The following is a 22,137-nucleotide window of genomic DNA, read 5'->3' on the forward strand; positions in this document are numbered from 1 at the left end:
GCACAGGGCACCAATAGATAAGATGATTTTTTAGTTTTACATACATTTTAATGGTATAAATTTGTGGTATATATCACAGTAATCGCACATGGGCCGACGTCAATGAAAGAAGATTTCAAGAATTAAATTGAAAGATATATGGTGTCAGTGGAGAATGACGGGCTAAATGAGTATTTTTATTAAACTATATTTAACTAAAGATGCTAATGGTTCACTGCCTTCTGATCTACCACTGAATATTTCTCTCACAAAAATTAATTACAATCTCATCAAAAAATAAAACGTAACGGTGCAGTAGGTTTGTAAAATATTTTGCCACATCCCCACTGCCCGAAAGAAACCACTAGAGAGCGCTGGCAAATGCGTTTTTGCACAACCAGCTTGCAGTAGTGACGGGCCTCTGGACCAGTCTACTCTAAGCACGGAGAGCTCTGTCAATTAAGCCAAAATAACGGAAGCTGGGTGATTTCACCTTCAAACTAAACGCACGATAGAGGCGCATTGCATGCTTACCTTCGCTGATTTTGACGGCTCTTTCCAGGATTCCAGGATTTTCTAACAGCTCTTTGTTGAATCACTTTTCAATGTCATATACAGAACACGAGGCTTTTATCAGACATATATTTTACTGTACAATCTCCATAGGTGAAAATGTTTTATAGTCCAACGCTTTATTTTGAATGTTACAACCGGAAGCCGTTCTTATTCTGGCTAGCTTGAAACGGATAGCGTTGGGATAGGCCATAACAACCACCCAACAAGGCGTTGTGCTACTATGGGGAAATACCGAACCGAACCGAATATAAAAACGGTTATGGATTAGTTTTTAGTCGAGGTTAATGTTGAAAAATCCACCTGAAAGTGGATGCAAGTGGAAATTACTGCATATTAGGGATTAAATGTGAACGTTGACGTCGAGCCGTGCGTAATGAGCAGAGTTGGAAAAAGAAGGTGTTGAGCTGCATTTTTTTTCTCTCTCTCTGCCAGGGACAACTTGGGTCGGAGTGCTGCCTAAACTAAGAGGTGATACGAAGAAAAATAATGCCCACGACGCTCTCTACTCTCTGGTAAATATCTTTTAACGCTTTCAACAGTTGCATCGCATCCTACTCGAATTAAATTGCTGTTTCCGAGGGGTAAAGTCAAAGCGACACAGCAGAGATAGCTTACCCTAGCCTCTTAGGATATGCTACTAATTACAGGGCTGTGGTGAATATGATTCCTCTTTGGTAGACTGTCGCGGAATATTTGGACATTAATTCCCGTTTTCATCAGCTGAGAGACACAACCCACATGATTTTTGCTCTTAAAAGCACTTTTAACCAAGGCTTTCGCTGAGCAGCGATATAGCCCACCAGTAGCTCAAGGAGCTCCGCGTTAACGTTAGGCTAACAAAGCCACTGCAAATGATCGATTTCTGGATACACGGCTCACAGACTGGAGCCCGTCTTTCCTTTTTCTGAGGCTGGGTCGATTAAAAAAAAAAAAAAAAAAAGTTAAGAATAGATGTGTATTTTCACTTTGCGGATCAACCTACATGTTGCTGTGAATTATCTCCCTGATAAATGGTTGTTGATAGGTTGTGCTATGGTAACAATATAGCTTGTCATCTGATTATTGCAGTCGGTGGTATAACTGTGGAAAAGGGTTTATTAGTGTATCATAGACATATAATTAATAATAGTCATAGTTTTGAGAGAAAATCTAGAGGTCTGTAATTGCTGTAGAGCTGCAATGATAAACTGATTAATCGAGTAGTTGTCAACCATTAAATTCATCAGTAAGTATTTTGATAATCAATTAATCAATTTGGGTATTTTTTTAAGAAAAAAAGTCAAAATTCTCTGATCCTGGCTTCTTAAATGTGAATATTTTCTGGTTTCTTTAGTCCTCTATGACAGTAAACTGAATATCTTTGGGTGGTGGACAAAACAAGACATTTGCGGATGTCATCTTGGGCTTTGGGAAACAATGATCTACATTTTTTCCCATTTTCTGACATTTTATAGAGCCAACAACTAATTCATTAAACGAGATAATGAAAATCATTGTTAGAGCCCTAAATTGTAGATTTGCAGGTATCATTTTTGCAATTCACTGGAGATATCCTGTCTAGTTCAAGTGCTTAATTATTAGTCACTTAACCTATATAAAGAATCGTTTTTGTATTGCTATCCCATGAGGTTTTAAATTCAGTGTGTCCTCTAACAACATATGTGATGTCTGCTGGCATCGCAGTCCATTTAAGTGGTGAGGAGCCACATGCACACTGTGATAATCCTGTGGTAATCTTACTGAAATTCTGGTTAGACTCAGCATTTAGTACATCCTGTTGTCATCCACTGTAAAGGCGATCTACGTGTTTCTTTCTGTCTCAGTTCAGGAAAAGATGCATTTAGTTTACTGCACCCTTCAGCATCTAAGTTTCTCATTTTACCAGGTTAAGTATTTGTGTCAGCGCTCCAGGGCCATATAATGACATGTAATTATTGGAGATGCATGCTCAGAAGTCCATGACTGGCATGAAAAGCCGCATGCTTGCAAGTACTTGCCTCAGAGTAACTGAATGAGCCGGACTTTGGCCTGAATGCTATTTACCCTGGTTAGTTGGACAGAGAACTCAACAAGGGGCATTGACATCCCACTCAAAATAAGCACTCATTGTTTCCTGAGCTGCCATTCATTCTCTGGATATTGACTGCCGGGCTGTGTGTGTAAAGTCACTAGAGTGTGCACACTTAACATCCGTTATTGAAAAGACGGCACTTTTCTGTGCTTGTTTGCAAGCAGACGGAGAGTGTGTCATTCATCCATTCATTAGATATCATCATGTTTATTCAACCAAAGGTCTAAAAGAAAAGATCACATAAAAGCCGATGAAATACCATCCATAGTTTTGTGTATTATGGCCTCCAGAGCAAAAAAAAAAAAATTTAAATCAGCTGACAACAGAGTCAGTGAAATGCCAAATATGCAGCACTAAAGTTCATATTGTTGGTTGACACAGGCTAATCCAGAGGCTGCCCACCATGAGTCATCATTGTGGGGACTTTTGTTTCCTCTATCTGTCTCTGTCATGTCAGTGTGTTGCTGTTTTCTAGCCGGTTCTGATTCCTGCAGTTTCCTGTAGCTCTCCCGGCAGAGCCTGTAATCAGTCGAATGGCCTGATTCACTGTTATACTGATTGACCTGATTGGCAAAAACACTGCAGAAGTAAGCAATCCGTTCTGCCTCTGAATTTAGTCTCTCCAACTATCATTTCTTACGAAGTATGACATCATTATTATTTCAGAGGGAGTCGTTTATTCTTGTTTTCTTTCCACCTGACCTCCATATTCCACTACATCTCGCCGTGGGATGTGTGCAGACACATCAATACCGTGGAGGTCACTGTGTTGGAAAGTTCTGGTTTCGGCTTGCCGCTGCCTTATTATGACCCTTTTAGAGCGCTCGTGATTGTATCAAATATCCAAAGAGTCAAACAGTCTATAATCACTGTCTGAAGCAGTATTTTTGTTCAGCTTGGTTAGCAAAAAAACATAATGGCCAATTCTCCCCACAGAGAGGTCATTTAACAGCTTATATGACAGCAAAAAACTTATTTTAGTTTTATCCTCATAAACTTATTATGAACTGCAATTGTAAGTAGGGATTAGGACAGAATTGGATTGTATTTTTTTTATATGAATCAGGCCAGACCTGCATCTTTTTCTTTTGTATCCAAGTCAAATAAATAAATTATCTACATTTCTTCTTTGCTCAGTGTGATGAGGCTTAATTTGATAATAGCATACTTGCATTGTAATAGATAATAAAAAATTCCCTGTTTAACAAAGAGCTTTGTACTTGAGAGCTTTGACACAAAGAGCGCTTTGCAGTTTCTGTGTAATTTTAGTTAGGAAAGTGTTCAGGGGACATATTTCAGCGTTTCTGCTGTTGCTGCCCTTTCATTCAAGCCTAAATGTGACACTGACACAGTGATTGCTCCTCTGCAGAAGATTAGGGTCTGTGTCGCTGAGCCTAACAGAGATGACTATCAAAGGGGGTGATTTCATCATTTAATTCATAGGATCAACAGTGGTCACACATGAGGACACAGGTTTCTTTGTGCCGTTTGAGTTAACAGTGCGTGTCTGAAGGTTCATAAACTGTTTGCATACAATTACAGAAAGGCATGAAATAGAAAATTCTTTATCCACTGCTACACTGCTTAAGTAATTCTTCACATCACTCTTGATTGCTGAAGTCTTGTTGAAGTCTTGTCATGCCATTTTAGTCTCATTACCGCTGTCACTTTGATTCAAAACGTTGGTTGAGTGCGTGTCGTTAGCTGATGGTTAAGGGGGATGACCTGTAAAGGTCTGCATTGAAATAGTAAGAACGTACTGCTGAAATCTGGGGGTTGCAGATAGAAAAGGGGACCCAGGTACCTACCTCTAACCCTTTTCTTTAGCTGTGATGAGGAAATCCACATAAATGATTGATAAAGTGCCTTGACTGTCATTTGAATAATACATCGGTCCTGTTCTTGTGCCAGGCATTTTTGGATGGGAATGTTCTGCAGAAGGGTGGGGTTCTGTCTTTAAAAACCTTTGCAAGTAGCTGATTTTTAAAATAAAACGATCCAGATGACTGAAGCAAGGTGAGGAGTTTGAAAGGTTGCATATGTCTCTGTGTATGTGTGTGTGTTTGTGTGTGTGTGTGCGCGTAGAGAGAGAGAGAGAGAGATAGGTGGGGGCAGGGAGTGTCTCCTGTCACCTCTCATTAGGGACGCATAGTCCAGCTCGGCCGGCGACTGCCCTCCCCCGTCTGTGGCACTGCCCTCCTCTGCTGTCGGCCCGAGCACACAAACAGCAGCACACTGTTTCAGTCTAAACTGCAGAAAAGTGTCTTAATGTTCAGCATCAGAGAGATTATGCCAGAGATGCTTCTTATTGAACAGTGTGAGTCAGGTCTCAAGGAAATAGAGTAGCTGTCCTAAATTATGCTTTTAGAATTCTGCACTGCAGCTGAAGTTAAATTTGGTTCACTCATTTGAATGAGTTAAAGCTGTGAGTGTGCCTCGCTGGGAATCTGCGTATTGTTCATTTGATGTGTTGGTTGCTTTGTTATATTCTGCCGCTGCTGTACTCCTTTTCAGTACACCCCCCCCCACCCCCCACACTACCTCCTCAACCCCACCCCACCCACCCCCTTTTGTAAACAAGACAGTATATATCTCAAGGGCTTCCTCCTCTCTCCTACATATTCAAATTCAATTTCTAATTTTGTCCAAATGAATTCCCTGTGAAGATGGGGCTTATTTAAAGCGGTCTAATGAAATAAAGATCAACCAACATTTTTACTGGAGTGCTCCAGTGTGACTGCTTGGTGACTATTTGTGTGTGTATGTGTGTGTGTGTGTGTGTGTGTGTGTGTAGTAAGAGGCTGTAGTTTTCCATTGAACCCTTGGGAGTCTGTGGAGTGCTGCTCTACAGGGGCAGACACAATGATTTATTAGTATGGTAGGTAGGAAAAACTAGCAGGCTGAGATAAAACAGATCTCCCATCACACTTGAGTTCTCCGTCTGCTCTCACACAGAAAAGAGACAAAATGTGTGTGTGTGTGTGTGTGTGTGTACATGCGTGATCCGTTCTTATATTGAGCTATTTAAAGATCCAGAGCAATGAAAATTTACAAGCCTCTTAATAATGTTTATAAAAGAGCATGTTTATGCAATGTTATCCTTGTTGTAAGTGCCTTGGAAACTTGAGAAGCTGTCCTTCTAGTTTTGAAAAATAATTTCAATCTCAAATCCACTTGCTGGTAGAAATGAACCGAGATAGACTCAACTTTTAGGTAACAGCCTGATTATTTGAAAGTATTCTCAGTTAATGAGTTGCCCTGTTTTCTGTTAGATAGTAGCCAGTGACCGTACAAAGGAGAGAACAGAAAGCTACTGAGAGCGCCTTGGCTGGCGCCACGGTTGGCAGGAATAGCTTAGGTTGGGCTAAAAAGACTCTGTGCAGCTATTTGAAGTCGCTCACCTCTGTCCAAATCATGAACACATCGTTTTCTGTCTTTGAATTATGTTAGGGTGACCCAACCATATCATTTAACAGCCGTGTTAATGTCATGTTTGGGGTGTGCATTATGGATAAAATCCTCAATCAAGGTATATGTAATACACGTAACTCAATAGGCCCTTTTCACAGCAGACATTTTGACTTGCCATTGTAGGAAAAGCACAGGTGTTACTAATAACATTACGAATGGCTCTGTTTTATTCAAGTGCCTCGTTAAGCCGTGACAGTGCGACAGTGAGCCAGCATGCACAATACCAGGACCCTGAAACTGAAGCAGTTAATTGGAATTCAGCAACCATTCATTTTATTATTCGCGACTGTGCTTCTCCTACTGTGACATGTCAAAATATCATCTGTGGAAAAAGAAGAAAAGCTTGTTGAGAAATAGTTAATGGATAAAGTAACGAGGCAGGAATGACTGTTTTCAGCAAATCCAATTATTTAAATACCCGACAAATCAAAGCAATTCACCACACTGATGCAAGAATCATAATATACAAATACAATATTGCCGTAAAGCTGCTCTGCTCATTGCAAGATCACCCACAGTGGCCTAATATGACAAGAAACATTACAGGGAAAAGTTCCACTGTATTAACAGTAAGGCCAAACGTCTGACTGTATCATCTCACTGTGTGTATTATCATATCGCCCACCTCTATTACACATCACGCACTAAAATGGCACTCAAACCTGACATTTGTCATCATAGTACTTTTATGAAAGAAAGCTGTTAAACACATAGTTTCACTGAACAACTACAAGCATTTGAGTCAGTCTGTACTGACATGAACAGAAAAGTAAGGCAAAGTTTGAAATCTAGCTCCAGTATGAAGCTGTTTGGCTCTAAGATAAGACCTCGGTTAAGGAATTGTCACTAAAATTGCAGCAAAAGATACTCCACTAAGATTTGTATACACACTAAACTAGAAAAACCACCAACAACATTCATTAGACTACAAATGTTTAAACTGCTCAAGTGAAGAAGATGAGCAAAGGCAGAGTGGTTTGTGCTTGGTTTATGCCTCACTCCCAAAAAAATCGCCGTACGTCTGCATTTGATTTGTTGTTCACTGCCAGTTTAGTATTTCCTGAGGGCCAAGCAGAGGAAGTCTCTGGTTAACCTAAGTCGCATTTGAAGATTATAGATAGAAGCCTGAACACACAGTCTTCAGATGAGGACCATCATTCTAAAAAAAAAAAAAATCCCCTTTTAACACAATTTTTTTTAGCGTTTCAAGCCTGTAAAATTGCCAAGACAGCTATGATTCATGTTTGCGTTGAAATAAATGTGGCTGAAACAGTGTGATAGATAGTAATAGATGTCCCTCTGTTCAGTTTCTTTAACATTGACGCCCCGAGCCATTCGTTATCTTTGACAGAGTCCAAACAGTCCAAACTCATTATGTTGTAATTCCTGTGAGATATTACTCAGCAACATTTAAAACTCAATCACTCATTGGCTTAAACATCTTTCTTACTGTTCTCTCTGTCCGCTTTCATCATCCTTCCTCCAGGCATGGCAGGCTGGGCCCGGGGCTCTGAGGACGCTTCAGAGGATCCGTGCCTGACCCACGACTGAGGATTGAGAGGAATACATCTGTCTGAGCAGAATGACTCAGCAAGAGGGGGGACCCCCAAATAGCAAGTGAAGAGAAGTGAGGATGGGTGCCAATGGATCCAGCTATCCACACTCATGCTCCCCACGCATAGGGGGAAATGCACAGACACAGCAGACTTTTATAGGTAGGTGGTTTTAATTAATTGTGTTGTGATCGGTCGCACGGTTAACACAAAGTCAGCTCCAACAGACGCTTCTGTATTTTCAACATGTTAGAGGAGCTATAAAACATGATGTTCCCACTTTGTTCTGATTTGAATGTCAGATGCGATTGCTTTGCTTGGCTGAAAGCGTTCATGCCATATTCCTGAACCTATTTGGCACCTTGCACCCTGGCCACAAAGACACATTGGGGGGTCCAGAAAAGCCAAACTCACCCTTTTATTTTCATTAACCTGCTTCCATGACAACTAATGGTGTGAATATTTTTTGTGTGTGAGAGCTCTTGAACTTGGCCATCGACTCATAGCCTTAAATAAAGTGATGTATCTGCTTGTCTCTGCCATATGGATTTTATGTAGTATCACATTTGTATGAGTGTCAAGATTTAAAAAGAAACTTGTGTCCAAAGTGGGTTCGTATCAAAAATCACATTAAGTCAGGGCCAAAGTACTTAGTATCAGTTTCAAAGTAATTTGTAGCCAAAAAAAAAAGTACCAGCCTTGCACTATTTTTCTTAGCTTTATGTGCTTGTGGTGTTATGCGATTATGATAAGACTGCTGACTATCAGATTGGATGTGAGCCAATCTGGTGTCATGATTTCTGTTCCCGTGGCCAGGCGTCGTGCAGGCAGAATAGCATGACGGCTGCACTCTGAGACTTTCATGTGCAAGGGGTTTTTTTGTTTTTTTTAACTTTTCCAATTTCAACAGAGTTGATATTATTGTCAGCGAGTACTTATGCACTATAGCTAGTGTGTTACTGTCAGGCCATTAGTTTGAACCTGCATGCAATGAAAAAAGTCTGACATAAGGGGTCTATCAGGTTGTATGAGTTAGGTCATTTTCCAGTACTGTTTTTGATTGGCTGTTAGAGATCACTGTCTTTTATGAGGAATGTTAGGAGACATCTTTGACACTCCTATTCTGGTTTATAGCTGTGGATTTTCCCAACAGTCCTGAATGACAGTTCAGAGAGACTGCATGAAAAACCTTCCTAATTTCACTTTCAAAGCGACTGGGGTCTGAGCTTTTTGCAGACTTCTGCTTTAAAGTGAAAGTATTGTTAAAGGAGCCACGTTATCAGTGAAGCCCTGAGACCTCTGAGGTCTGCTCTGAGCTTCCTAGCCGCTCAGTTGAGCTGGCCTGGGCTACGGATGATTCACAGTGTTAGAATGATTACTATTTGGGTCACACTGATGGATGCTGAGAGGAAGAGAGGATCTCCTTGGCATAGCTTCCTCTGACGTACGAGACCTGTCACTCATGCCAAAGATAACTGCTATTTAGTGTAAATGATTGGGCTGAAGTATTCAAATGGACTGGAGTTCATTAAGGAGTACAAAGCAGGACAATGTGTTCTGTGAGCTAATTGGTTCTGTGATGCATCATTGTTTGTCCTAAAACAAAACAAACTAAGAAGATTCTGTCTGGTTCTTCTTCCGTTTTTGTCTTTTTTTTTCCTGTTGAACTAGATCCAAAGGTTTTGGTAGCAGGGTCATGGTAGTGTGTTCTTTGCCTGACAGAACTGGCCACATTACAGTGGTATTAGTGACAGATTGTGATTCTAGCAGTCTGGACTTAAGAGTTAAGTGGTGTTGTGGTTATGAAATATCAGGTCTACCCAGAAGACACATTTTTTAAAAGAAATGTCTAGGAAACCCTATTAGTTATTTAATAGCATAAACAGATTTGTCACTTTATATGTTGAGCTTTTTGGTTGTTTAAAAACAAATTAAAGTTCTGGTGTAGCTAACTTACATTTGGGTATGCTTGTGTGTTCATTTCAGGGACCTCATCCTACTCTCATCAGGGATATGGCTGGGAGTCTAAGCTATACAGTCTGGAACACGGCCATGAGCGGCCCACAGACAGGAAGAAGAAGAGCCTTGGTCTGGCGACCCTCAAACGGCGGTTCATCAAACGGAGGAAGTCCAGCCGCTCGGCAGATCATGCGCGGCAGATGCGGGAGCTTTTGTCAGGGTGGGACGTCCGTGACACAAACGCCCTGGTGGAGGAATATGAGGGCACAGCAGCCCTCAAGGAGCTGAGCTTCCAGGCCAGCCTGGCACGTGCCGAGGCACCCAGCTTGCAGCGAGATCTGGCTGCCCTTTACCAGCATAAGTACTGCACTGATGTAGACCTCATCTTCCAAGGTACCTGCTTCCCAGCCCACCGGGCCATCCTGGCTGCCCGCTGCCCCTTTTTCAAGACTCTGCTGTCCTCGTCCCCTGGCTATGGAGCAGAGGTTCTCATGGACATCGACACAGCTGGCATCGATGTGCCCATGTTCTCTGCCCTACTTCACTACTTGTACACAGGGGAGTTTGGGGTGGGCGGAGCAGAGGATACCAGGCTGCAGAACGTGGATGTACTGGTGCAGCTCAGCGAAGAGTTTGGTACCCCCAACTCCCTGGAGGCAGACATGAAGGGCTTGTTTGACTACATGTGTTACTACGACGCTCTGCTTAGCTTCTCCTCAGACTCTGAGATGATAGAGAGCTGCAATGAGAGAGGGGCTGTGGCTGGAGCAGCAACTGGTGTCTCAGGAGGCAACGGGTGCCCAGGGACCCCAGACGAGGACCTTAGGGCTCATAAGGCTATCCTCTCAGCACGTTCACCTTTCTTTCGGAACCTTTTGCAGAGGCGCATCCGCACAGGAGAGGAAATGACAGAGCGCACGTTGCAGACTCCTACCCGCATAGTGCTGGATGAGTCCATCATCCCACGGAAATATGTGCAGGTTATTCTCCACTGCATGTACACAGATGGGGTTGAGCTCGGGCTGGTGCTGCGGGGAAGCCCCTCAGCAGGCAGCCTCGGAGAGGTGCAGGCCCTGGTGTCCGGGGGCCGGGGGGCCAGCACACGCACAGAAGAGGCCATGGAGCTGTACCATATTGCTCTGTTCTTGGAATTCAGTATGCTGGCTCAAGGTAAGTCATAATGACACACATTTAGAGCACACATACACATAAATCAATAAAACACAATCAGACATAAACTAAGGTGTGGTTCTTTTCAGACATGTTTACAGCCATATTGACACTTGACTTGTTGACTGCACTTAGTGATGCTTTTGAGCAGGTCTGGGCAACATGACCTAAAATCTCTATCAAGACAGATTAACCTGACCATAAATGTAATAATAATTATTATTTATGACGAGTAAAATACTGGCCTGTGAACCTCCCTGTTAGATGTCCTCTGTTGTTGTAGCTGTTGTCAGTTCATAGACATTTATTGACAACTGTGAAATAAGCAAATTTAAGTCAGTAAGAGAGTCATAATATTGATAATTCGATGAATTTGGTTTATTGCCCAGCTCTATTTGTGTGTATAGTCTGCCTTTGGCTTTTCTTTGGTTTCATCCCTTTTATAAATTGTCCACTGACTACATGAGTCTCGATGCTGCCAGGGTCTCGGCAAGGACAATTGCTTAAAACCCTCAATGCACACTGTGATAATGTAGTTAAATGGCTTCTGTCCTGAATTTCAAAGTTAATTTGTCAGTCCAGGCTGTCATAAATATAGTGTCGCGTTCTGTGGACTCCATAATATGGGTTGGATTTTGTCATAACTGTCTCAAATCTTTTTTGTGAATTATCGCTTCACAAGACTTCAGCCTACTTGAATCCCTTAAAACCAGGTTATGCATATGTTGAAATATGTGTAATACGGCTGCGTTCAGACCCGACCAGTGTGAAACAGCTTGGCTGACTGTGATGAGTGTTAGCGCTGCGGCTGCCAGTAACAGATTGATAAAGGCTGGAGGGTTTGTCTATGTCTCCAGGGGCAGACAGCTTACTGGCTGATACATGCAGTGCATCTGAGCCTCTGTCAGCACTTCATCACTGGCCCATCTTTACTTGGATGACACTGTCTTCTTGACTGAATGACCCCAGTAACATGCCAAAGGTTAAAGCCGCGGTTTGACATGATCTTTGACACTCTCACCTCCCCAGTAGTGGCATGTCTGAGTGCTGTCTAGTTTCCAACACACCTCGCATACCTCCATTTCAATCAGGTTAATCTCTGCAATATGCGATACCTGAAGCAGTCTTTTTCATGACTGTGTGGATCCAGAGAGGTTGTATGACTCCACACAGTTTTTCAAATGATAGTGTCAGTTATCCTCCTGGCTAGGCCTGCAACTAATGATTATTTTCATCATTGATTAATCTGCTGATTATTTCTCAAGTAATTGATTAACCATTTGGTCTATGAAACAACAGAAAACCATGGAAATTCCCATTGCAACAGTCCAAAGTCCAAACAAAATCAATTAACTGTAACGCAAGACAAGGAAAAGCGGCAAATTCTCAACCATTAGCATCAAATGTTTGGAAATTTGGGCTTTAAAAATGACTTCCATTATCAAAATAGTTGTAGATTCATTTTCTGTGGATTGATTCATTTGCTGATTGTTTCAGCTCAAGTATTTTTTCTGCAACATCATGCATCCTCAATGGGTGTGGATATGGGACTTTGTAAGCTTGGAAATGACAGCAAAATGCATCCTGTCCAAACAGGAAGCATAACACATTTTTGCACCCTACAGTTATAAACACGCTTGGATAAAATCTTTTGAAAGCGCAGGATTAGTTGTGGGAAGCTGCTGTATTGACTGAAGAGCCAAGAATCAATCACCTTTTTAAGTGCAGCGATCTGAATAGTGCTGTACAGTAACACATACACACAGCTGGTTAGACACCACCTCCCACCCTTCAAGCTGTAGTGTCACTCTCAGGGTCACTCCGGCAGCTTAAGCCGGCGAGCAGGCAAACAGTGTCATCCCCACGCACCATCACCTCCTCCTCCCTCCCATCCCCCAATTCAGCAACCCCCTACTCGAGGGTATTTTTATCCCCTCTCCTCCCTCTCCCACTGAGCTGCACAGCTCTAATCAGTTCCCATGAAACCTCAATGTGGAATGTGGTGAGATGGTTGAGGTTGACCCGGTGTCGTTTGTCCAAGTCCCCTCTCTTTTTCTGCTCTGCAGCTTCCTGTTATTCCCTTATTTGAAATCATGCCCTTTTTCACAATTCTCTTCAAAAATCCTGCACACTCCAAAGCGTCAAATAATCCTGGCATCTACGGGGTTGATGATGAACTGAGAAATTTGTCTGAGTCCATCCCGCAGCTGGAGATCTCGGTAGCTGCCATGTCTCTTCAGGAGGCAGCAGAGAGGCTTATGTCAGAGGTTTTATATGGAGAGAGCCCTCTCATCTGTCACAATGCCCCCCCCCCCCCCCCCTCACCCCCCCTCACTGCTCCTCGACTGCTGCCCTCCGGCTGTGGGAAGATTTGGCCCACGAAGGTTTTTCCTGGAGCAGTTGAGCTCTCTGTCGTTCTTCCATATTAATTCTCAAGATGTGTATCCCTTTATGACTCCATCTCACTCAAATGGCAACCAATATTAAAAGCCTTATTAATTTTTCAAGTGCACCGCAGAGATAATAGCCAGCTGGTGTGGTTTCAATGTGTGTGTGTGGTACCTTCTCTCCCTTCCTGCTCACTGAATGACCGGTGCTTTCGGTGTCCTATCTTGTGTTTTGAGCGTGTTGACTGAAGTAGCAGTCCCTGAGTCATCATCAGACATGATTTACATCCACAGGCTTGTTTACTGGCCAGTAAGTGCAGCTGATGTTTTTAGTGGATTTGGAGACTGCCTGCTTCATAAACACAGAGCTCCAAATAATAACAGCAAGACAGGATGCATACATCCTCCAAAGTCAGTGCATTGTTGAACTGGCTGTTGCTGTTCCTGCAGTTGTGTTGATATTCTTGTCAGTCAGCTAGGCTGCGGTGCATATGGTGTACCACCCGTGGAGAGAAGGGGAGGAGGGTTAGTTATTAGATATAACGCTGATTCTAATCTCCAGCTTACAATAAAAGTGCTGTGTTTTAAAAGACTGGCTGGTGCTTTGAATTCTAATGGGTTAACGTGAAGCAGAACCGTTTGTTTTCCTGCGCCACTGGTTCAAAGTGGGGAATTGTCTGCCTTTTGTGCATTGTGTGTGTGTGTGTGTGTGTCTGCTTTTAGGAGAGGGCAAAGGTGAGAGACTGAAAGTGAGCAAAAGCACTTTCTCGGAAGACCGACAGCACAGGGACGAGTGGTGGAGACAGAGGCACAGATGTTGGGACTCCATCCCTTCTTCCAGTCTGTTTATAGCATATAAAAAAAGGCAAAGTGCCTGGGTCCACATTTCAACTTCATCTGTCCTGTTAACGATGCAGGATTTCCACCCTTAGTTTAAAAATACTGCGGAAGCCTGCTTCACATTTCTGTAACTTGCTGATACAACTAAAGATGCCTAAAGGGGAAGTGCATCATGAGTTTATGTGTTCATTTATTGCATATTTGCATGTACATTATTGCTGGCGTGTGTGTGATCTCAAAAATGTGTGACTGATGTTTCGATGAATATGAAGCGTCTGATTCAGAAGCAAAAGCATCGCTGGAGTCATCATTCTGAAGTCTGGCGTCCAATTTCCCAGAGTGCATGTTCAAAGTGGTGGTTTGGGGGCAGAGAGGAAGCTTAGATCCTCGAGCTTAAGATAAGAGTTTCCCAGAGGATCGTTGCTACTGGCAGATATTACCCAACCAAGAGCTGATGGACAGGGCGGCCTGGAATGAGGAAGTCAGTTCTGGGCAGCTCGGACTGGATGTCAGTCAGTCTGGATTCATCTCCGTGGGTGTCTGTTTTATAACGTTATTGATCATAAAGAGACAGAGAATAAGAGCCACTGAAGCTCTGGCTTTTGGGGGTTGGCATAGATATCTTGACCAATCACTCATATGTTAATCTGTGTTGATGTTAGGAGGTTTAATTCTGTCTAAACAGAGTTTGAGTGCCCGTGTAGGCCGACTTTTGACAACTTAGCTCTTTTTTAAGTGGCTAGAGCAGCAGGTACATAATTCCCTAAGCCTACTGTGGTTTTTAATGCATTTTTGATTTATACACACAAGTGTGTACACATTGGCAAATTGTGTGTGTGTGTGTATGTGTGTGTATGCTCGTGCACTGGCAGCACATTTCCTCAGGCTGCTGTGTTTACTTATCACGGTTAAGAGGAGGCAGCTTGAGACTGAAACACATCAAGGTATCAAAGGCATTTCTGTGGGTTGGTGTGTTACAGAGTTAAACCACAGCATGCTAATCTGGTATGTGCTCTGATTGAGGAAACACAGTAAGGAGGATGTGGGGGCTTGTAAAGGGAGACTCCCAGGGTCAGTGAATATGAGTCAAAACCACCAATGGTCTTGTATTCACGAACACAAACTGAAATCCCTCTCAAATTAGATTTGATATAGTACATTCCTGGCTTTAATGTATTTATTTTGGGGATATGAATCATTGGTGTCCACATACACTCGATTGGGTGCAAATTGTTAAACTGTCTGTCTGTCTCATTGGTTCTCCCAGGCTGTGAGGACATTGTTGTGGAAAGCCTGTCTCTGGACTCGCTTGTCCCCATCCTGAAGTGGAGCTCCCAGCCGTACGGCTCCAAGTGGGTCTATAGGCAGGCCATGCACTTCCTTTGCGAGGAGTTCAGTCAGGTCGTCACCTCAGATGTTCTCTACGAGCTTAGCAAGGAGCATCTTCTCAGCGCGATCCAGTCCGACTACCTACAGGTAAGGAAACAGAACATCACCCGTTTTCACCCTTGATGACACCCCACAATATGGAAGCTACATTTCTAATCTGTTTACCTTCAATAATAAGTGCTTTGCCATATACACATATACACACACACACAAACACACACACTTCACTCAGGTTCTCAAGAGTTTTGAGTACAACATTCCCTAAAGGCAATGCCTTCAAAGCCAGAACCTAATCAAACCTGAGCTGTCATCTGTACTGCCAAGCTACTCGGGCAGCCGACCAGATGGTTGAGGTGAAGTGTTGTAATCCAACTACACAAACAAACCATTCCAGGCTCGAGCTTTGCCTGAACACCGGCTGAACATATTGCATTTTCACCTCGTTCTCATTTAACAGCTTCCCAGTTTTGTTCTTGACAATATCTAACCTTATCCTAATAATACTTTTGTGTCTTTCTCTCTCCCTGTCCTATTTCTCTCTCGGCTTCTCTTTCTCTGTATGCTGGTTCATTCACAGGCAAGCGAACAGGACATTCTCAAGTATGTTGTTAAGTGGGGCGAGCAGCAGCTTATTAAGAGGATGGCAGACAGGGGTAAGATAATACACTCTATAATTATCCTCTGAGCAGCCCCCCTAATGGCTCTGAGGAAATTACCCACTTACCAGAGCCTCCAAAATTCACTTAAAAGTATTACAAAAAGAAGCCAAACTTTACCCCAGAAATGAATTGAACAAGAAGTGGCTTCATGGTGACTGGTCACGTGATTGTGTGCTCTGACCTAGTAAACAACTACTTTCAGTAGGTTTTATTATCAAGGTTATTAGTTATCATATTTTAAGGGCTTGCAATCTGTTTTAGAAAGCTTAACTAAATTGCAGTTAATGCATTATTTATCCATAATTTGTTAAATTGAAATTGGTTAAAATGTGAAAAATAGCCAGCAGGTCAACTTAAAAGCATCGTCATTGCATAGATAGTCACGGTTATATGCAATATATTAAAACGCTGCTAATGGCTGTTTCTGTCCTCGTTTACCCAGAGCCCAACCTGTTGAGCGGCACAGCCCACAGCGTAAACAAGAGGGGAGTGAAAAGGAGAGACCTAGATGTGGAGGAGCTAAAGGAGATCCTGTCTCCCCTCCTGCCCTTCATTCGAACTGAGCACATCTTACCTCCACACAGCGACGTCCTCACTGATGCGGTTAGTACTCCCTGACTGCCTTTTCTCAGCTTTGTGTGTGTGTGTGTGTGTGGTTGTGTGTGATTGTGTGTACCTGAGTCATTGCAACCTTTATAAACCGAGCATTGATCCACATTCTCCACTTCGTTCACAGCTTAAAAGGGGTTTGATAAGCACCCCTCCTTCAGACATGCTGCCCACGGCTGAAGGGGGAAAGGCCAATGCCTGGTTACGGCAGAAAAACGCAGGCATCTATGTGCGTCCTCGTCTCTTCTCTCCTTATGTGGAGGAGGCTAAGGTGAGGCTCGTTTGCTTCTGATTAATGGGGCTTCCAGACAATGCAGGAAGCAGTGGATTATTTGTGCCCTATATAGCTATTATCAAAGATAGTAGAGGTGCTGTGAAGAGGGCAGACTAACTATTAACAGCCTGAGGAAAATTTGTGGACCTAAAGTCATCCATGCTCAGTTGTTGCCACACATACTCACCATTTTTTATAGTTGCCTCCATCATCTTAACTGAAATTCATAGGCCTTCCTAGGGCCATGAATATTTATGAACATATCCACAGACCAGAGAGAGTCATTATTAGATTAAGTGTCAATCAAGTGGAACTAATTTGCAAACTCTCTCAATGTCCTTGAGTTGCATATAGAACATTTTTCAGAAGTTCTGGTCTAATTCGTCCTCTCTTCTTCTACCTTTCCTCAGTCTGTGCTTGACGAAATGATGGTGGAGCAGACGGACCTGGTGCGTTTGCGACTAGTGCGCATGTCCAACGTCCCAGACACACTCTACATGGTCAACAACGCTGTGCCGCAGTGCTGTCACATGATTAACCACCAGCAAATGTCAGTTAATTCAGCCACAGCTCCATCGGTTGTGGCCAATGAAATTCCAGGTAATAAAATTGTTGCGCAAACGTCAAAACTTCTCAAACATCCTTTAACATAATGCTGTTTCGTAGTTCATCCTGATCTCCCTGAAAGAGCTAAGACATATTTGTGAATCAATTAAATATCAAGTTATTGTATTAATATGATTATTATGAATATAATAATCTGTTTGTTTGTTTTTTCAGTTTTGACTTGATCACCAATGCACAGATTTGCAAAGCTTTCAGGATCCACTACATTCCTTAATATGTGTGTTTGTATTTTGTGTATCTTTCAGTGCCTCAGCTGTCAGTGGTGAAGGAGATGATCCGGAGGCTGCAGGAACTGAGACACACAGAGCAGGTCCAGAGAGCTTATGCCCTCAACTGTGGCGAGGGAGCCACCGTCAGCTATGAGCTGCAGCTGCGGGTGCTGCGGGAATTTGGTCTGGCAGACGGAGCCACTGAGCTACTGCAGGTTAGCAGAAAGCAGACTTTGTCCCCAGGGGGTTAGAAGGGGATGAGAGGGCTGAAGGTGGGATACTAACCGGGATGGTAAGGCTGAGGACACAGACAGACTTCAGCAATGCCGCAGACACAGATCTTAAACAACCCCGAGCAGATAAATCCTAAGAAAAATCTTAAAAACTGTGTTTGCTTTCTCAGTGTCACAATAGATGTGGACTTCTTTAGCTCAGTTTTGTTTTTTATCTTTTCAGAATCCGTACAAGTTCTTCCCAGATGAACGGTTTGGAGATGAGAGTCCAATTCTGGCTCTGCGGCAGGTGGGTCGGTGTCGGGTAAACAGCAGCCCAGCCATGGACAGCATGTTCACAGAGCTGGAAGGGGTAGCAGGCTTCCACCCTCCTCTACCTCCTCCACCTCCCCCATACCACCCTCCTGCCACACCCAGCCATGCCCAGCTCAAGGGTGCCTGGCGACCCCGTGTTCCCATGCCGACACCTACCCGTTCCTTCTCCTACCCCTGCAACCGCACCCTGATCCAGCGCCATGCGGCTGCCAAGCATGGCAGCTCAGACTACTCCTCCGTGCCCAGGCCCCAGCCCCCAGACTGCACCAACCCGCAGGCTATGGGCCGAGCTTTGCTTTCAGACCAGCAAGCGGTGAGTGTTAGTGTTACTTCTTAGTGTCCTTATGCTACGTTTTGTTTATTCAAATATAAGCTCAATGTTCGTGCCTGGGATCATGTATTGCTCAATTGTCGGTCACAAATTTATCTGTTTTCCAATGCAGATGAGCATGGAGCCTGTTATGAGAGAGTTCATGCCTGACATCGCGCTGGGTGTCTCAGTCATGTCCCTGAGGGAGCAGCACATGGCAGAGATGGACAGGGAAGGCCCTCACAGCCCCATGGGCCCCTCAGGCCACCATCTGCCCCATGGACCCTGTCCTTCTGTCCGCCTCAGCCATAGCCACGGTCCTGGACATGGCCACTCCTGCAAGAGACACGCTCCTGAACCCAAGCTGGAGGCTCAAGCCGAGTTCCCTGACCTGTATGACTTCTCCTGCCGACCTGCAACCCCGACCTCCAGTCACCCTCTGCCATCCTTTGCAGGACCAGACCTCTACAGCCACAGCTGCACCCCCTCCAGCCCCTATCCACCCCCCTACATTTCTGACTCTCAGTCCCAGGGCCACCCGCAGGGACGGACTGCCCCAGACCCACTACGGCTGGATGTCCTCAGTATGACCTCTCAGAGGCACGATGGAGTCCTTGCCAGCCCCTCTGGAGCCCAGCCCAGAATGGGACATATCCCGAGGGGACGATCAAACGAGACAGACCTGACTCACGGCTTGGGCCATTTGCGGTCCCCAAGTGGAAACATGGATGGCTATGAGGAGAGGCACACAGGACCTAGAGACGCCCCGGAGGAGATGGTTCTAGCTGGAGAATCATCAGGCCCGGGGTCCCTTCAGCAGCCTCACAGGAACAGTGTCACCGAGGAGATCACCAGAGACCGCAGGTCACCCAGCAAGCCTGACTACCCTTACAAGAAATCTGCACTTTAACCCCAGCTGAGGATCAGGGGTTGAGTTAAGAAAAGGGAAAAAGTGATGAGTGGCTGTCCCATCATAATGGGTGGCAAAGCACTAAACGTGTGCCTGTGTGTATATGTGTGTGTGCGTGTTAAAGAGGAGCAGGGAAAAGGGGTGGTCGATGGTTGCTATTTATAGGATCTGTCCTTTTGTCCTACCTCTATCACACTGTGCTATCCATCACACAGTCAGAGTATGGAAAGAATAAGAGCTGTAGGTTAACTGTCGATGCTTGTAATTGATCTCTTCAAGCCTGCCTAGTCCTGCTGGTTTAGAGGATGACTCAGGCTCTACTGGGGATGGATTGTCTTGACTGTGGTTGTAAAAAGGAAGAGGTTAGCTCCATGTCGTGTGAATCCCGCAGGTCACAACACTCGATGTAGCTCAGTCACGAACTGATGGTTTAACAAAGACTATATTCATGTTGTCTGTTGATTATTGTTACCATAGAAGGAGGAGATGGCGGGGAAGTAATCTTAATTTACACAAGCGAACAATGGCACACAGTCTGAGACAGAGTATTGTGATAAAATCAAATGTAAATATGTCTGGCTGTATTCTTTTCTCCCATGACTTGTATTTCCACTTCTTCCTGTAGCATGCCTATAGCAATCCACCTTGACTAGTTTCCCGCCCCTCCCAGGTCCCGGTGCTGCGGCGCTGATGAGTAATGGGCCAAGGCTTGGTCACACAAAACAGGAATTGGATCTGACAGGAAGTAGGTCATCAGACCTCGTCATTCTCCAGTAACCCAGTCAGATAATTGTGTCAGGTTTTAACTATCACAGCTTCTGAGTGTCTAGCTTAGAGGCAGAAGCCTGGTGTTTTCAGTGAGGAGGGGAGGGGAGGGGTTGTGAGCAGATTCATTACTGAGATACAATGGAAAATATAGGGGTGCCATGGCAACTGACGTACAGTGATCAAATGGAGTGCTGGGGGTTTGTTGGTTTTGCAGCTGAGCAGGTGTGTGTGCGCGTGTGTTTCCGTGTGCAAGGATAACTTTGATACACACAGGTGTTTAGACAATCTCAGTACTGTACTCTCCCATCTTTTAGTCAGGTCTGTTTGTACATATCAGAGAGTCTGAGAAGAGTCTTTGGCACAGGATGCAGCGGTCGGTGTGCTAGAGCTCCCTCTTGTTTTGTTTAATCCAATAGCATCAAGTAATCAAATCTAAAGCCTTAATCAGTGCTTGGAATATTCAGTTTAGCTACCTTTTTATTCAATTAAGTATGATGTCATTATATTGCAACCCCAGTTAATTGCTTATTTGACTGTTCTTTTCGCTACGGACACATACACTGCAGTTTTGCGGGTGGTAGAACTGCTAAACCATGTATATATATATATACATCAGGCCTCCATCTCGCCACCTCATGGGAGATCGTGGACCTGCAAAGTCAGTGTTGATACTGTTCAATATACTGTTAAAGAGCCGCAGCAACTGTAGCTCCAGAACCCTGCAAGTACACACGTTTAAAGAAAAAAAAAAAAAAAAAAGTCTGTTACCGCCAACAGCTGGCGTACAACCTCACAATAAGAGTATCATTGCACTGTAGGAGCCACCTGTTTATTAGTCGAAGGGAAAAGGAACAAATGAATTTTGAACAAAAAGGAATCTTGTGTTGAAGAAAAGTTGGCGATTGCTGGCTCATATCTCCAATGGAAATTGTATATAATGAATTGAGTTCCACGTGTTCTGATGAATTTTTAATGGTTTCTATCACATTTTAGTGGTCGTTGAAGGTTTGTGTTTTTACTGTAGTGGACAACACTGTGTACTTGTCTTTGTCATGAAATCTCACTACGAATGTGTGGTATAAAACATAAAGATTGTGTCTCAGAATCTATTTTGTTCTTAAATGTTTAAATGCATTTAGGGCAGTTCGTTCAATATTGTAGGTGGTGTGGATTACCATGTTTGTTGAGATGTTCGTTTTTTTTTTTGTTTTGTTTTTTTCTGTTTTCCTTTACTTTAAAAGTAACAGGAATATGTAGAGGATCTGAAGATATTAGCTCTCTCTAGTTAATGAAGTTGCCAAGCAGAAAAATCATTTTTCCATCATCTAGCTTGCTTCATGGGGAAAAAATGCAAAACTCCAGATTCCTCCCCATGTTCATGTTGGGTAGTTGTTTAATTTTCCAGGACAATGTTCCATTGAATAAAAGTCCTTGTTTTGCTCTTTGCTGTAGAGAAGTCAGTGCCTTCCCCCGCCTGCGGCTGGGCTTTTATTGGAGAAGTGACTTTGATGTCTATGCAAGCTCTTTTCTACCAGCTTACCAGCCTGCATCAAATAGTTCTTTGAAATCTCATGTAGCTTGTTTTGTGTACATAGTGTTATTTAGCACCTTTTGAAATTGAACCATCTGAAAATGTGTGATTGCTTGTGTTGAATTGTAACAGGTACATTGTACTTGTATGGTATCATAGAAAACAATGTTTGTAGATTGATATTAAGTTGCATTTAGTTTCACTGAATCTATTTTTCTACTGTCACCTCAAAAGGTGCATAACAGTGGTCAACTTGGGCATCCTCAAAATAAACTGGTTTGATATTATGAAATTCAC

General features: G+C 43.5%; 1 protein-coding gene across 1 annotated transcript; it reads left to right on the forward strand.

Moving 5' to 3' along the window:
- The first annotated feature begins 531 nt into the window (after positions 1-531).
- On the forward strand, positions 532-22,136 carry btbd7 (BTB (POZ) domain containing 7). The gene is made up of 11 exons (XM_044374217.1): positions 532-1,067; positions 7,584-7,812; positions 9,637-10,779; positions 15,274-15,482; positions 15,973-16,048; positions 16,497-16,657; positions 16,791-16,934; positions 17,348-17,537; positions 17,810-17,988; positions 18,230-18,634; positions 18,765-22,136. The coding sequence occupies exons 2-11, from the start codon at positions 7,731-7,733 to the stop codon at positions 19,539-19,541; spliced, it is 3,366 nt and encodes a 1,121-aa protein (XP_044230152.1). The 5' UTR covers positions 532-1,067; positions 7,584-7,730; the 3' UTR covers positions 19,542-22,136.
- The last annotated feature ends 1 nt before the right edge of the window (position 22,137 follows it).

Source organism: Thunnus albacares, chromosome 15, assembly GCF_914725855.1.
Source record: "Thunnus albacares chromosome 15, fThuAlb1.1, whole genome shotgun sequence".
Taxonomy (NCBI): Eukaryota; Metazoa; Chordata; class Actinopteri; order Scombriformes; family Scombridae; genus Thunnus; species Thunnus albacares.